The sequence below is a fragment of the Salvelinus fontinalis genome, chromosome 6 (genome assembly GCF_029448725.1).
Source record: "Salvelinus fontinalis isolate EN_2023a chromosome 6, ASM2944872v1, whole genome shotgun sequence".
NCBI classification, from domain to species: domain Eukaryota; kingdom Metazoa; phylum Chordata; class Actinopteri; order Salmoniformes; family Salmonidae; genus Salvelinus; species Salvelinus fontinalis.
The window spans coordinates 25,524,087-25,541,467 of NC_074670.1; the positions used below are offsets into that span (position 1 = coordinate 25,524,087).

Sequence of the window (17,381 nt, forward strand, 5' to 3'; positions counted from 1 at the left end):
TTTTATTTCTTTCATCACATTCCCAGTGGGTCAGAAGTTTACATATTAGTATTTGGTAGCATTGCCTTTAAATTGTTTAACTTGGGTCAAACGTTTAGGTAGCCTTCCACAAGCTCCCACAATAAGTTGGGTGAATTTTGTCCCAGTCCTCCTGACAGAGCTGGTGTAACTGAGTCAGGTTTGTAGGCCTCCTTGCTGGCACACGCTTTTTCAGTTTTGGCCACAAATGTTCTATGGGATTGAGGTCAGGGCTTTGTGATGGCCACTCCAATCACTTGACTTTGTTGTCCTTAAGCCATTTTGCCACAACTTTGGAAGTATGCTTGGGATCATTGTCCATTTGGAAGACCCATTTGCAACCAAGCCTTAACTTCCTGACTGATGTCTGGAGATGTTGCTTCAATATATCCACATAATTTTTCTCATGATGCCATCTATTTTGTGACATGCACCAGTCCCTCCTGCAGCAAAGCACCCCCACAACATGATGCTGCCACCCCTGTGCTTCACGGTTGGGATGGTGGCCTTCAGCTTTCAAGCCTCCTCCTTTTTCCTCCAAACATAACAATGGTCATTATGGCCAAACAGTTCTATTTTTGTTTCATCAGACCAGAGGAAATTTCTCCAAAAAGTACGATCTTTGTCCCCATGTGCAGTTGCAAACTGCAGTCTGGCTTTTTTATGGATGTTTTGGAGCAGTGGCTTCTTCCTTGCCAAGCAGCCTTTCAGGTTATGTCGATATAGGACTCGTTTTACTGTGGATATAGATACTTTTGTACCGGTTTCCTCCAGCATCTTCACAAGGTCGTTTTACTGTGCTGTTGTTCTGGGATTGATTTGCACTTTTTGCACCAAAGTTTGTTCATCTCTAGGAGACCGAATGCATCTCCTTCCTGAGCAGTATGACGGCTGCGTGGTCCCATGGTGTCTATACTTGCATACTAATGTTTGTACAGATGAACGTGGCACCTTCAGGCATTTGGAAATTGCTCCTAAGGATGAACCAGACTTGTGGAGGTCTACAAGTCTGTTTAAAAAGGCACAGTCAACTTAGTATATGCAAACTTATGGCACACTGTAATTGTGATACAGTGAATGATAAGTGAAATAATCTGTCTGTAAACAATTGTTGGAAAAATTACTTGAGTCATTCATGAAGTAGATGTCCAAACCGACTTGCCAAAACTAAAGTTTGTTAACAAGAAATGTGTGGAGGAGTTGAAAAACAAGTTTTAATGACGCCAACCTAAGTGTATGTAAACTTCTGACTTCAACTGTACAGTATGTCATTTTTCCGAAACATAGTTCAAAGTAAACAAGTTGGTGAGAGACAACAAGTGAACAAAATACTTCACGACTAGCCTATTTAGATTTGAGCTGCCTCCATCAAAATAGATTTTTTCCCCCCGCATCCCCTCACCAAAAGAATCAGTCCTTTGAGTTGAACCCTTGCTTTACAGGTCACAACTTTCCCTGACGTTTGCCACCAGACAATGGAGCCACTACAAAGCTATGGGGACCTCAGTCTGCCCCTGTCCTAATCCTGCACAAACGAGACGAAAGCCAGATTTCACAGGCTTGTGCTTCACAATGACTAGACTGGCGGGAGTTTTTTTTACACACACTATATATATATATATATATATATATATATATATATATATATATATATATATATATATATATATATATATATGTGTGTGTATGGCTGAATGGCAGAGAGAATGACAGTCATCTACACATTATCTCTCTCTCTCTGTCCCCCTCTCTCACATAGACAGGTCTCCCATACAGATCACAGCTGCCAATGTTCAAGCCCTCTCAGTCACAGACAGAGTTAACAAAGCAATCATCACCTTGACAATGAGCCTTTCACAGAGCCTTCCACACAGGGTAAGGCAGGGGATGCCAATACATGAACATGCAGGCAGCACTGACTTCTATGCATAGTAAAACAGCCCAGATAGGAATAATAAAATCCCATTCAGTGAGTAGCTAATGAACTAACTCATAGAGTTGGCGTTGCCAGCACGATATCCAAACCAACTGAGCAATATTTTATCAAAATAAATCACCACAAGCAACAACAGCAAGGACAACACAATGGTTATTGGTCTTACTTCCCATGACTTCCAAGACCCAGAATATTCAATGAATAATTTCTAGGAACATATTCATAATAAGAACAATGATACAGAAAGTTATAATCCCTAATGAATGGATAATGAATTCATCTATGGGACCAACAATAGATTATATGCCAGCGATCATAAACTACATTAAGCCGCAGGTCGATTTTTTTCTTGAGCGGATAGTCAGGAGGCCAGAACATAATGACAAATCATTTGAAGACTGCAAATTTGAAGCCCAAACTGATATTTTTGACTAAAACATAACAATTTCAAACCTTGCTTAGATTTGTATACGATCACATATATCTATTATGCGTGGGAACACTTTGGAACAGATTTCCAAATTAAAATCACTTGGGGCTGATTTGCTGGTGGGTTTTTTTGCTCAGAAAACTTGGGGGGCCAAATAAAATCACCCCCGGGCTAAATTTGGTAAAACCCTGTTATACGCCCATCTGGTCCTGTTCACTTTTTCTCAGTCTCTCTTTTCATGCTTCTGAGGATTAATGTAAAGAGAGCAACCTTACACCAAATAAGAGCAAGAGCAAGCTTCTCTAGAGCTCTCTGTCCTTCTTTCCCTCCCCTTGCAGGTGGCCCCGTTCACCCTACTTTCAGAGGCTGCTAGGACGATGGAAGAATTCACATGTAAATAGGCCACTCGCTCGCTAAGACAGGAAAAAGAAAGATGAATCCTGATATGATAACCCTGCATAATGAGCAGCAGAGGAGTATGCATTATTGCTACTTCCCTTGAGTACAGTGTACACAGCTTGAAAATGTATACAGTTAGAGAAAATATATTTTTTACTACACAGGTAGAGAAAATATTTCCACAAAAATATTTGATTCCGACGTGCTCCAGAAGACAGACTTGATGTACATTTTCTTGCACTTTGAGAAAGTGAGTTGACGCACAACATTCCTAATCTCAAGGTTAGCTAGTAGAGTAGTGGAATGAGGAGTGGTTTTCTCCTTTCCTACAATTGTCTTCCTAAAGCGACACGCAGTTGCCAGTGCAGACGTGAGACAATGCCTTTAATACAGTGATCCTGTTACTGAGGAGAGGGACTTACTATTGTCACAGAGTTGACCTCAGCCAGGGCCAAGCGGTCAAATAAAACCCACCACCTAGTAGATGTCCAGGAAACTAGTTGGGCATAGGGACATCATGTGACGACGGGCCATTACAGGGCATGAATAGTACTTTCCCATGTTAGTTTATTATTGAGTTAGCAAAAGCAAAGTGTGAGAAAGGAAACCAGCATCAGGATTTCCAAAGCCATGTCCAATCCTAATCCCTAGTTCTTACATCAGCGGATCAACGGAAGAGACCCTACCACCAGGCCTGTATCAGGATCTGACCCCAAAACTAGTCCCATGATCAGACTCACACTCACTCCCATTACCTCCATTTCCTAGAATGGAGAGCAGGAAATGGGAATAGAAGGAATATGTTGCTGCCATCCAATAGGGTTTCCTTCCTTGGAAAACAAGCTGGGAAGAGTTGCACAACACAGATAAGGAGTGACACCCTCAAGATTAATCTTGGACCTGAGGCCGTACTGTCTGTCTTTCTTTAAAACCTGATGCATATCAATCAAAAGACAGACATTGTCAAATGTGGTGTAGGTTTAACAGTACTAATATCATTTGAAGTCAGGAAAGAAAGGACCGTGAAATGGCATCTATAACATACAGGACCATTACAAACAGGTCTAATCATTTTGTCAAATACATCATGAGAACAAAGAACAAATTCTGCACTTCAAGTGGAGCATTGTAAAGAACAGAATAACAGGGACAACATATGCAAATGTAGTACTATATTTAGTAGGTCAACTGCTGCTCCCTCCCCCTGTTGCTCTACAGTACAAGGTTACAATTGTTCTAAAGGGATGGGTGAGCAAAAGGCATCACTTCACTGAGCTATGTGACAACAGCCTCTCCCCATCACAAAAATGCTCTGCCTCCCAAGCCTCCAGTCTCCTCCTGCCCCAGCCTGTTGTACTGGGTATGGCATCTGGCTTGGCATGCAGAGTAGACTGCCCTGACTGCATTGCTGAGCCGCTCGGCTCCAGAAAACATAAAAAGGACTCCAGGCCCTATAATCACACTGCAAGTAAACACTCAACCACCATCACCTCAGTCATATCCGTCTTGTTTACTTTCAGAAAGAGAAAAAAAGGGAGGAGATTCATTATCCATCAGTACAAAGTGTAAGCATGAGCAACCAAGATTCATTTTTGATTTACTTCAGTTTCTTTCAAATATGAGAATCAGAGGACATACATTTTACACATCTCATCAGGTTTATCAGATCTGCAGAACTTCTCTGAAAATATGATGACAAATAATCAAAATAGAAATATCCTTCATACAAAACAAAAGCAGTGCGGCAAAGAGGTTTTTATTATAGATGAAAACATGAAACATATCCCATCTATTGTCCATGTGGCCAATAGGGATCCAGTACAGTTTACTTCTTTTGAAGCAACTAAACTCTTTGTGTAATAAGCTCTATTGGGAAACCTCAAGGCTGTAAACTCCATCATCAAAAAAGGTCATCTAAAGTGCATTAACAAACAGACAGTAGAGGTACACTAGACAGACAAAAAGCACAAGACTGTAACTTCCTTTTGAGAAGGAAAGAAACATGTAAAAAAATATACAAAAAGGTACAACATTTAAAAGTAGCTTAGGCACTCTTTACAAGGTTCAAAAGTTCCCTTTGAGGAAGACCACGTTTGTTGTCCTCCCACTAACCTTTGTAGAGAAAAGTGACTTATTTTCTGTTCTTCGTCAAACTTGTCATTTTTGAAGTAGCCATTACTAATGGTCTAATACCAAGGATCAAAACCATTCTTTGTAACAACAACTTACAAATTCCTATATAAAATCATAAACACCAAATCCTTTACCTTCACAGTGCTTTCTCAACCACTAAAAAACAACAAATACTGAAGATGAAGCAAGAGACTGCTGTCTGAGACACGAGAACCTACAGTTTAACATTGACTGATAAAACTCAGTGTGCCGAGCCTATGGGAGAATTCCTATATCCACCCAGGTGCGAGAACACCTCCTTTTGTCCTTCATTTAAAACAAGAGATTCAGTTCACTCCTTGATCATCTCTTTCTCGTCTGTTGGCGGAGCATCTTTCTCCGTTTAAGGATCATATCATGGAGTCTCTCCATGCCATCTTTCAGTCCGTCTCCTATGATGGCACAAGTGGGCTGCAGGTGCCAAGGCGTGCCAGGGCCCAGTTCCTTCAATGCTAGCGCCTTTTCAATCTCCGCCAGGCTCAGAGAGTGCCTCAGGTCTTGCTTGTTAGCCACCACCAGCAGTGGCACTCCCTGGTTGTCTCCGGTCTTGGCGATCTTATGGAGCTCCGTTTTAGCTTCCTCCATGCGTTCGGCATCTACAGAGTCCACCACGAATACAATTCCATCGGTACAGCGTGTGTATGACTTCCACAATGGACGCAACTTCTCTTGTCCACCCACGTCCCAGAAATGGAAGGTCACCGTCCTGTGGCCACCCAAAGACACATTGACCTTTTCTGCATTGAAGCCTTTGGTGGGCACTGTGTTGACAAACTCATTGAACTGCAACCTGTACAGGACAGTTGTTTTACCTGCAGAGTCCAGTCCCAAAATGGCGATATGGAATGACTGAAAAAAGGGGATTCTTGAGAGGAAGGTCTGTTGTTCTGATAATCTATTCCCCATCTTTTCTCATGTGGGGAACAACAGGTGGAATAAAAGGGTTGGTCTACTTCTCCAACGATGATTGGCACTGATTATATTCCAATTAGAAGACAACAGTGACCTAAAAACAAAACAAATTTTACTTCAGCCAAGCAAAAATAGGACACAAATATAAGTCTACCACAAATTTAAATCGACACAGAATACCTATAGACTATATGAAGGTGATCAAATCAGTTATCCATGTGTTATTTACTTATTGAGGGCAGCATTTGACCTGGGTATTGCCAAATGAATATGACATTCATTAGACACCCTCAATTTTAAAGGCTCAAATGAAAATACAATGCAGAAATACCGGACTTTGTCAAGGTCCACTACACACTTGAATTTTAGGCGGCAGCAATGCACAAGCCTATTGCCAAGGATAGGCGCGTATTTAATATAAAGTCGATAGGCATGTAGATGCTGACAGCCAGTAACGCCACTTGACCTGATACCAGGCTCTCAAATTGCTGCATAAATCTTTATAATAGCCTACAACCGTTCCGTCCAACCAGACATTTTCGTGCAGGGCATCACTTACATCTATTCACTCTGAATATGCGGAACTGTGTTCACGAGGTCCAGTAACATGTTATCCAATGTTCACAATACTGATGAATGTCGCGCGGTCAGCAGCGTCCTATTATTTTACTAGACGGTTTCATTCCCATAGAATAATACTGCAGTGCAATTTGTGGAAAACCCTGTTCATGTTCTAGCAAACGATTGGTTTAAGGGGAAGTCCATCAATAATGTGTCCATTCAGACCACGCCCATCACCTGTTGCTGGAACGTCATTATTCCAGCCAATAGATTTATTATACTATCATTACGCAATACTATGCAATATGAACAATGCCTAAAATAAAACGTATCTGATGGTAGGCTAGGTCAAAGTCTAAACATAATATTTACGAATGGTTATTAACATAACTTTGCTAGCCAAACATTCTGTAGACTATATTCGTAAAAGTCGAAGTAAAAGAAACAAAAAGTAAAAGAAAAGTCACTAAATAGTTTGTGATACGAATTAATTAAAATGAACAACTTATTGAACTATAAAAAAATGCCTAATTTACAGTTTTTTGTTGTTGTTGATGTGTTCGTGTGTCGCATGTGCCTTGGTTTGGGTTTTGATACACGCTAAACAGCGCCGCCCCATGATGAGTCCTTATCTGTTTACTTTTAAACTGATTGGTCAATAGTACAAAATGTATCCCACGCATACTGAATTATAATGAGAATAATCACAGGATTACTTGTATAAATTATAATCCTGCGGTATCTATTAAATAATGTTAATTATATATAATTAAAAAGAAATACGTTAGCCTATGTTTTTATAAATAGCGCCTCATTGAAGTTTACATTTAAAATAATGAAGGTATGGGTTAGGTTAGGGACGTCCCAGGGATCCCGGATAGCACTATCCGTCAGGGGGTTGCGAAGGAGTCAGACGGAATCAAGTACAAAATGTGCATAATTCTGGAATTTATTTACAGGTGCAGAAGGTTAGCTTCCTTTTAGGCAGAGTGCCGACAATTCTTCACACAGCTGAATTTAGCAGAGCCCCAGCTGGGGCAACATGACACTCCAGCCTAAATGTTCCCTAAAATAAGCCACCTGAGGCTAATAAGGTAAAAAAAAAAAAAAAAAAAAAAAAACTTAACACTGGGATAATCCAAAATGAACATAAACAGGTATTTCCTCAGTTTAAATAAAGATCTCACTCAATACTTCACTAGTTTCAATATCACTAGCAAATACATGATACATTTCAACACATCAGGACATAATGTCCTGAATATTCAATAAATATTCAACGAAGAAAGATATTAGGCAAACACCCATCAACAAAGAACATTGTAATTACTAAGCGCAAGCACCTGTTGGATAAAATGTGGACGTGACCAAAGCGCGCCATCCAGGTCGAACCAGTTTACAAACAATCGAAATTGGCGAGTACAGACAGAGAGGTCCAACTCGGCGGAAGATCTGCCTCCCTACATCAGGTGGCGTTGAATGGCTTATTTGCAACACGAGGTTTATTTGATCGAATAGAAGTTTTGCAATACTTAAGTTGTTACGAGTGTATTGTTATAAGTAGGACACGTGACATCCCGGCAACTTTGAAAAAAACAAACACTTCATATTGGAGTTGTCTCGAGATTGAATACAGGCGGTTGACGTCAACGACCCTAATCAAATATTTAAAAAAGGATTACAATAATGTGATGTATCTGTAGCAGTGTGATGTTGTTCCCCTAGATTACGCACCAAATTGCACACAAGGACCAATTCAAATAGGCCAGGTCAAGAGGGGATGTTAATAATCTGATAATAATAATAATAATTTAGTGTATTTTTTTATTTAATTACAGCTGCATAGCTTATGTTTTTATTTGGTGTACAAACACTTTTTCATACCAATATTGTACATACAAGTGATTGTAAAAGTTTTGTATATTTTGGTTTGGCCCATCGCGGGTTATCTGTATCCCCATACCACTTTATCGTTCTCTTTTGCCTGACCCTCGGCTAGCAAGGTATGTTGTCCTTGGCTCCGAAACTGTTTAATATAAAACCGTCATAAGGTTATACAATGTACTGTTTTGCAACCATACGTTTGTTATAGCGTGGACAGTGTAGGAATTCATGTTAACAAGTTTCACAGAGCTCACTGACTGGGGTATCTGTTGTAACTTCTAAGTACTTGTGACAGTGGTTGAGTGAGTGTACATGTGCTCGCGCAGGTGCCGGAGAGCTGTGACTGCACCAAGGGTAACGTGTGTGTTGTCTCTTCGTGTGCAGGTATGTCTTTTATTTTGTCAGAATTATGTTTTGTATAGTTTTACTTGTATATGCTGTTGTGCAGCGAGTGTGTGCACGCAGCACCTGTTAATTCCTTTTGGCGCTCTTTTGCCTGACCCTCGGCTAGCAAGGTGCCGGAGAGTTGTGACTGCACCAAGGGTAACGTGTGTGTTGTCTCTTCGTGTGCAGGGCAAATAAAAAGATTTCAACGAGCAGACCATCAGTTGTGGCAGCGTCTTCATTAAGAATTACACAACGCAGAACGAACCACGCTACATATCCACCAATTCAAAGAAAGGATAGGCGGGAGGAGACCGCCCTCCAGGCCGCTTTGTGGACAACGGTTTTGTTAGGGCAGAGGGACATGTATCTTGTCATTATATCCAAATCAAAGTTTATTTGTCACGTGTGCCGAATACAACAGGTGTATTTCACCTTACAGTAAAATGCTTACCCAAGCAATGGTAGGGAAAAAAAGGTGTGTGTGTGTGTGTGTGTGTGTGTGTGTGTAGGTTAGTAAAGAAATAAAACAACAGTAAAAAGACATTTGAAAAAAGAGTAGCAAGGCTTTATGCAGACACCTGTTAGTCAGGCTTATTGAGGTAGTATGTACATGTAGGTATCGTTAAAGTGACTATGCATATATGATGAACAGAGAGTAGCAGAAGTGTAAAAAGAGGGGTTGGCGGGTGGTGGGACACAATGTATATAGCCCGGTTAGACAATGTGCGGGAGCACTGGTTGGTCGTGCGAATTTAGGTAGTATGTACGTTAATGTATAGTTAAAGTGACTATGCATATAAGCTAAACAGAGAGTAGCAGCAGCGTAAAAGAGGGGTTGGGGGGGGGCACACAATGAAAACAGTCCGGGTAACCATTTGATTACCTGTTCAGGAGTCTTATGGCTTGGGGTAAAAACTGTTGAGAAGCCTTTTTGTCCTAGACTTGGCACTCCGATACCACTTGCCATGCGGTAGTAGAGAGAACAGTCTATGGCTGGGGTCTTTGACAATTTTTAGGGCCTTCCTCTGACACCGCCTGGTGTAGAGGTCCTGGATGGCAGGCAGCTTTGCCCCAGTAATGTACTGGGCCGTACACACTACCCTCTGAAGTGCCTTGCGGTCGGAGGCCGAGCAATTGCCGTACCAGGCAGTGATGCAACCGGTCAGGATGCTCTCGATGTTACAGCTGTAGAACCTTTTGAGGATCTCAGGACCCATGCCAAATCTTTTCAGTCTCCTGAGGGGGAATAGGCTTTGTCGTGCCCTCTTCACGACTGTCTTGGTGTGTTTGGACCAATCTAGTTTGTTGTTGATGTGGACACCAAGGAATTTGAAGCTCTCAACCTGCTCCACTACAGCCCCGTCGATGAGAATGGGGACGTGCTCGGTGCTCCTTTTCCTGTAGTCCACAATCATCTCCTTAGTCTTGGTTACGTTGAGGGATAGGTTGTTATTCTGGCACCACTCGGCCAGGTCTCTGACCTCCTCCCTATAGGCTGTCTCATCGTTGTCGGTGATCAGGCCTACCACTGTTGTGTCGTCAGCAAACTTAATTATGTTGTTGGAGTTGTGCCTGGCCATGCAGTCGTGGGTGAACAGGGAGTACAGGAGGGGACTGAGCACGCACCCCTGGGGAGCTCCAGTGTTGAGGATCAGCGTGGCAGATGTGTTGCTACCTACCCTCACCACTTGGGGGCGGCCTGTCAGGAAGTCCAGGATCCAGTTGCAGAGGGAGGTGTTTAGTCCCAGGTTCCTTAGCTTGGTGATGAGCTTTGAGGGTACTATGGTGTTGAACGCTGAGCTGTAGTCAATGAACAGCATTCTCACATAGGTGTTCCTTTTGTCCAGGTGTGAAAGGGCAGTGTGGAGTGCAATAGAGATTGCATCATCTGTGGATCTGTTTGGGCTGTTTGGGAGGTATGCAATTTGGAGTGGGTCTCGGGTTTCTGGGATAATGGTGTTGATGTGAGCCATTACCAGCCTTTCAAAGCACTTCATGGCTATGGACGTGAGTGCTACGGGTCTGTAGTCATTTAGGTAGGTTGCCTTTGTGTTCTTGGGCACAGGGACTATGGTGGTCTGCTTGAAGCATGTTGGTATTACAGACTCAATCATGGACATGTTAAACTGAGAATGGCGCTGGAGGAGATGGCCGCCGTTTTACGGTCTCCTAACCAATTGTGCTATTATGTGTTTGTTTTTTTGCGATATTTGTAAATTATTTTGTACATAATGTTTCTGTAAACATATCTTACGGAAGAAAAGAGCTTCTGGATATCAGGACAGCGATCACTCATCTCGGATTAGACAAAGATTTCTTCAACAACAAGCAGGACTCACACGATATTCTCCAAACACCCCACAGGGCAGACATCCCAATTATTCGCAAAAGTAAGCGAAGCAGAGGACGAAGAGCCGGATTCCTCGTCCGGACCCGCAGAAGGCAACTAGGAAAGCTGCCATTACCGTCAATATTACTCGCCAATGTGCAATCATTGGACAATAAACTAGACGAGGTACGATCACGAATATCCTACCAACGGGACATCAAAAACTGTAATATCCTATGCTTCATGGAATCGTGGCTGAATGACGACATGGATATTCAGCTAGCGGGATCAGAACAGCACACTCCGGTAAGACAAGGAGGAGCGGTTTGTGCATATTTGAAAACAACAGCTGGAGCACGAAATCTAAGGATGTCTCTAGATTTTGCTCGCCTGAAGTAGAGTATATTGTGATAAACTGCAGGCCACACTACTTGCCTAGAGAGTTCTCAACTATACTTTTCGTGGCTGTTTATTTACCACCACAGACGGAAGCTGGCACTAAGACCGCACTCAGTCAGATGTATAAGGAAATAAGCAAACAGGAAACCACTCACCCAGAGGCGGCGCTCCTAGTGGCCGGAGACTTTAATGCAGGGAAACTTAAGTCAGTTCTACCAAATCTCTATCAACATGTTAAATGTGCAACCAGAGGGAAAACAATTCTAGATCACCTGTACTCCACACACAGAGACGCGTACAAAGCTCTCCCTCGCACTCCATTTGGTAAATCCGAACACAACTCTATCCTCCTGATTCCTGCTTACAAGCTAAAATTAAAGCAGGAAGCACCTGTGACTCGGTCTATAAAATAAATGTTCAGATGAAGCAGATGCTAAACTACAGGACTGCTTTGATATCACAGACTGGAACATGTTCCGGGATTCTTCCGATGACATTGAGGAATACACCACATCAGTCACTGGCTTTATCAATAAGTGCATTGAGGACGTTGTCCCCACAGTGACTGTACGTACATACCCCAACCAAAAGCCATGGATTATAGGCAACATTCGCACTGAGCTAAAGGGTAGAGCTGTGGCTTTCAAGGTGTGGAACTCTAACCCGGAAGCTTACAAGAAATCCCGCTATGCCCTGCTACGAACCATCAAACAGGCAAAGCGTCAATACAGGGCTAAGATTGAATCATACTACACCGGCTCCGATGCTCGTCGGATGTGGCAGGGCTTGCAAACTATTACAGACTACAAAGGCAGCTGCGAGCTACCCAGTGACACAAGCCTACCAGACGAGCTAAATCACTTCTTTGCTCGCTTCGAGGCAAGCAACACCGAGGCATGCATGAGAGCATCAGCTGTTCCGGACGACTGTGTGATCACGCTCTCCGTAGCCGACGTGAGTAAGACCTTTAAACAAGTCAACATACACAAGGCTGCGGGGCCAGACGGATTACCAGGGCGTGTGCTCCGGGCATGTGCTGACCAACTGGCAGGTGTCTTCACTGACATTTTCAACATGTCCTTGATCCATGGTCTGCTGCAGAGGGTATATGGCCAATATACCACAGCTAAGGGCTATTCTTAAGCACCGCGTCTTACATTTTTACATTTTACTAGACTCTCTTATCCAGAGTGACCTACAGGAGCAATGAGGGTTTAGTGCCTAGCTCAAGGGCACATTTATTTTTTTACCCAGTCAGCTTGGGGATTCAAACCAGCGACCTTTCGTTTACTGGCCCGGCTCTGTTAACCGCTAGGCTACCTGCGGAGTGCCTGGAGTCAGACATTAGCCGTGGTATGTTGGCCATATACCACAAGGTGCCTTATTGCTTTTACAAACTGGTTACCAACGTAATTACAACAGTAAACATTTTTTTTGTCATACCCATGGTATACTGTCTGATATACCATGGCTTTCAGCCAATCGGCATTCAGTGTTCGAACCACCCAGTTTATAACAAGGTTTAGAAACTATGTGTGTATACTACAAAACAGGATTATGGATTTAGCCAGCTAACTTGTCTAAATATTCTGATATTTTTTTATTTTGTAGAAAGATAAGCTTGACATGGGCATGGTCTAATTGGTTTAACAAAAATGTTATTTTATTTTATTAACCATAAAACCAAGTTATTTCTGATGCTGCTTTGTAGCATACCCCCCAGGTCAGGAATAAAATGTGTAGGCTACAACTTCTAAATATACATAACTTTTTTCTCGAACGTGAACTTTAATATAGCCAACAAATGTAGGGCATGTTTAGCAATAGGAATGTGCTTGTAATTGCTAGTAACATGAACAAACATTTGCAATAATTTGGTTCCGGGTCCCGAAATTAGTTTGGCTGCTCTCTAATCTCTTGTGGACAGACTACGTTAACATAAATGGTACACTCATTTGTCACAGTACAACGGGAAATGTGAGATAATGAACAGCATTAGTTCCGGTGCTTTAGAATTTCGGAAAGGGGAGGAAACATTTGGGCCATAGACGTGCCCCTAACTTGCAATGAGAACGGGTGGAGCTGTTTGTTCCCTTCTCCCTCCCTCATGTATGGACCCAGAATTTAATCGAGCATCTGACCAATTACTCAAGACTTTTGTTCTGGATTTACCGAGATTAGCTGCTCTCCAATTGTGAACTTTAATTGCATATAGGCCTACATTTTAGAAATTAGTTTCAATGGCATTGTAATGACACACTTTGTTTACATTTTCCAGTTACTGGGATTATCTTTGTTGCCTATTGTCCGAGAGAATAGATTTATACACACACAATAGCCTATTAGGCCTAGATTTAAAAAAAACGGACATCTTTCAAAAAGTGCCATGGCATGGGCAATTGTTATGCAATGAACTCTCTAGTCTAGCCTACAATTATTGTATTTTCATGATACCTCTAAGTATTTTTATTAGGCTATAGCCTGCAAGATTCCTTTCTGTGAATGCAAATATTTCAGCCATGCCTTTCACCCACCCAGATTAGAACATATTGTCTGGTTTAACACACTGGAAATTTTAGGGGAGCCGATGCACGTATCACTGCGGACTCCATGGACGACTTAGGAGGTCAAAGTGTCAGCCAGTTTTCCAAGAGCTGGAGATCTTCTCCTCTACTCTGTCCATGAAAGCACTGTACACTCCGCGTCTGTGCCTGTGTCTCTGAGAAGAAGAAAATATTTTAGAAAATGTATATCAGTGGACACTTGAAGCAGAAGATACTATATTTATTATGGGTTTGCCTTATGCTCTAGGCTTTTTAATGGCGGAAAGATGATCCTACACTGTATAGCCTTAAAACATGTAGTTAAAACAATAATTTTGATATCATGGTGGGTCAATCCTTGCATCAATATCTCTGCCTATGAATTTGCGTGGTTACATTTCTCCAGCCCTAAGCTTTTTACCAAAACAGTGGCGGGCGGGCAAATGGTTTTGTTTTAGCACTTTTGTGTTAAACAGCATAATAACTTGGTAACTGACCAATTCAATACTCATGCTACTGAAGTGGCCTAAAGTAGCATGAAAGCATTGAATTAAAATGGTGTGGGGCCTATAGCCAGGCTGGGCATAAACCAGCCCACTCACAGTGTAGGAGGCAGATTTTGGGGGCCAAGGCAATTTAGGGAGTGTGAGCCTGGCCTCCCATCTGGGCTCTGTTGGCTTATAGGTGTCCATCTTCCCAAAAGGTTCCCTTGAGTAAATGTCTGTGTCCGATCTGGTCCCCCTAACTGGAGTAGAATGGAAACCAGTGTCAGAGTTGGCAGGATATTGCTGAGTTTGCTGTGTAATGTAGGCATAGTTTTGATTAAAGGCCATGGATTTAGCTTTCAAATGATAAATGACTTTGTGCTTATGTCATGAGTAAGCACAAAATTAATGATGCTTAGGAAATTGTCTAATTACAGTAATAGAGCAGTGTCTCCGCACCAATATTCAGGAAAGCTGACTTACTTATACTCAGGTGCTGAGATTTGAAGTTCAACTGACCAGGATCCCTTTCAGCTGCAGTAACCATATTTGGCATGTCATCAGCAAGCTGAAATAAATGTTTCAGAGCGAAATGTTTTTCAATATATTTGTTGCCATCTTGTGTTATAATCATACACGGCAAGAATTTAGTTCTAGTATTTTGTACAAATCATGGAAATCACAAAGAACATGTAAGGAACGTGTTATGTTATGTTCCAGCAACATACCTGTCTAAAGTTATGTGGTTTAGGGTTCTTGTAGGCCACAGGAGGATATTTCCCTGTTTTAACGAAGCTCAGCTTGGATTCTAAAGAGCCAGGAGGTCTGTATGATGAGCTGAACTTTGGCAGTGCTTTTTTATTCTGGTCAATCTCAGGAATTAGAATGTTTGGGGTAAATCTGTCCACTCTGAAGGCTGTCTCACTGGAGGCAAGTGTCAGTAAAGGTTGATGTGTATTTGTTGTCTTCTTCCTTCGAGGGACACTCAGAGATGTGTAGAGTTTAGGAGAGAAATCAGGCGGCTTCAAGTTCCATGGGTCAATCTGATGTGAATAATGAGGACGGATAAAACCTTTGCTTCTTATGGTGGCTAAGTTCAGGCTGGCAGAAAAGACTGTCTTTTTATTCAAATAAACTGATGTCGAAGGATCCAAATAACTGTTAGAGGTCATTGTGATATCACAGTCCTGAAATTGTATGAACGGTAACCTGTTCAGGTGTAAAGAAAATAATTAAGGGCTATTGAACTTCTCAACCATACAGCAGTAGAAAACTCTAGTGTCTAACATTACACACTTTGCTTCTGCCTCTTTTAAAAACATCAAACGGCGTTGACGAGGGATAAATGATTTTACTCTTACCTTGAATTTCAAAGACAATCTGTTACAGAAGACACATGTTCAGAAATCACTGCAAGTTTCAAGTTCAGCTTGCAATGTTTGATGTGAAGTAAGGGACAACACAGGAAGAAAGTGTTAATACAATAAAAGTGGTTGCTAAGTGACCAGGGTCTGGAGACTTTACATAAAGAATATGCAAAAGGTCTGAGAACAGCAGGAGACTCCGCTAAAAGAAAAAAGAGAAACGTCCTAGCAACCGAGGAACAATGTGCCCTCTGAATGCCAATATCAACCCTCAAACTTAAGTACCTGTCAGATTAGTAAAGACTGACAAAGTACTTTGGAGGCATATGAAATAACGCGGTCTGTGCTTGGTAGACTTTCTATACTGAAGGGTAGTTTTCGAATGTGTAAACTTTAGTGTAGCTTCTTAGAATATTTGATTAAATCTAGAGTGTTTGTCTGTTCACAAATGTGTTTGATCACTGAATTGTTATGAGTAACAGAATAGAAAATGATATGGTAATTTACACAGTCAGGATGTGTAGACAGAGGCAGTCTAATCTCGTACTAGACGTAACATAGTACATGTAAATCCGGGACACTCAAATTAGTATGATATATTTGGTATGGTTACAGAAGATAGAAGGCTACTTAGTCGGGGTGGATAGGTGGGCATATAACACGAACGTCTAGCAAACCAAAGGTTGCGTATTCGAATCTCATCATGGACAACTTTAGATATTTAGCTAATTACTTACAGGATTAAGATGGAATCCTACTACACCGGATCTGACTCTCGTCGGATGTGTCAGGGCTTGAAAACTATCACGGACTACAAAGGGAAACCCAGCCACGAGCTTCCCATTGATGCGAGTCTACCAGACGAGCTTAATGCCTTTTATGCTCGCTTCGAGGCAAGCAACACTGAATCATGCATGAGAGCACCAGCTGTTTCAGACGACTATGTGATAACGCTCCCGGTAGCCGATGTGAGCAAGACCTTTAAACAGGTCAACATTCACAAAGCCGCGGCGCCAGATGGATTTCCAGGACGTGTACTCAAAGCATGCGCGGACCAACCGGCAAGTGTCTTCACTGATATTTTCAACCTCTCCCTGACAGTCTGTAATACCTACGTTTCAAGCAGACCACCATAGTCCCTGTGCCCCAGGAAGCAAAGGTAACCTGCCTAAATGATTACCACCCCGTAGCACTCATGTCGGTAGCCATGAAGTGCTTTGAAAGGTTGGTCATGGTTCACATCAACAGCATCATCCCGGATAACCTAGACCCAATCCAATTCGCATACCGCCCCAACAGATCCACAGATGACGCAATCTCAATAATCTCAATCACACTCCACACTGCCCTTTCCCACCTGGACAAAAGGAACACATACAGTGGGGAGAACAAGTATTTCATACACTGCCGATTTTGCAGGTTTTCCTACTTACAAAGCATGTAGAGGTCTGTAATTTTTATCATAGGTACACTTCAACTGTGAGAGACGGAATCTAAAAAAATCCAGAAAATCACATTGTATGATTTTTAAGTAATTAATTTTGTATTTTATTGCATGACAT

General features: G+C 42.0%; 2 protein-coding genes across 2 annotated transcripts; both read right to left on the reverse strand.

Moving 5' to 3' along the window:
- Window positions 1–4,523: 4,523 nt before the first annotated feature.
- arl4aa (ADP-ribosylation factor-like 4aa) lies at window positions 4,524–5,861 on the reverse strand. The gene has a single exon (XM_055925722.1). The coding sequence runs from the start codon at window positions 5,859–5,861 to the stop codon at window positions 5,259–5,261; it is 603 nt and encodes a 200-aa protein (XP_055781697.1). The 3' UTR covers window positions 4,524–5,258.
- Window positions 5,862–5,873: 12 nt separating this feature from the next.
- Window positions 5,874–15,979, reverse strand: si:dkey-30e9.6 (uncharacterized protein LOC564083 homolog). The gene is made up of 6 exons (XM_055925721.1): window positions 15,817–15,979; window positions 15,184–15,664; window positions 14,939–15,023; window positions 14,573–14,715; window positions 7,772–14,146; window positions 5,874–5,961 (listed from the first exon to the last, which is right to left on the reverse strand). Exons 2-5 carry the CDS (start codon window positions 15,625–15,627, stop codon window positions 14,063–14,065), a joined length of 756 nt encoding a protein of 251 aa, XP_055781696.1. The 5' UTR covers window positions 15,628–15,664; window positions 15,817–15,979; the 3' UTR covers window positions 5,874–5,961; window positions 7,772–14,062.
- Window positions 15,980–17,381: the final 1,402 nt, after the last annotated feature.

Coding starts and splice junctions, on each gene's coding strand:
- arl4aa (XM_055925722.1), bottom strand. CDS start 5,861: ATGGGGAATAGATTATCAGAACAACAGACCTTCCTCTCAAGAATCCCC.
- si:dkey-30e9.6 (XM_055925721.1), bottom strand. CDS start 15,627: ATGACCTCTAACAGTTATTTGGATCCTTCGACATCAGTTTATTTGAAT. Junction 15,024..15,183: donor AACCACATAACTTTAGACAG/GTATGTTGCTGG, acceptor CATTTATTTCAG/CTTGCTGATGACATGCCAAA. Junction 14,716..14,938: donor ATCTCAGCACCTGAGTATAA/GTAAGTCAGCTT, acceptor ATTCTACTCCAG/TTAGGGGGACCAGATCGGAC.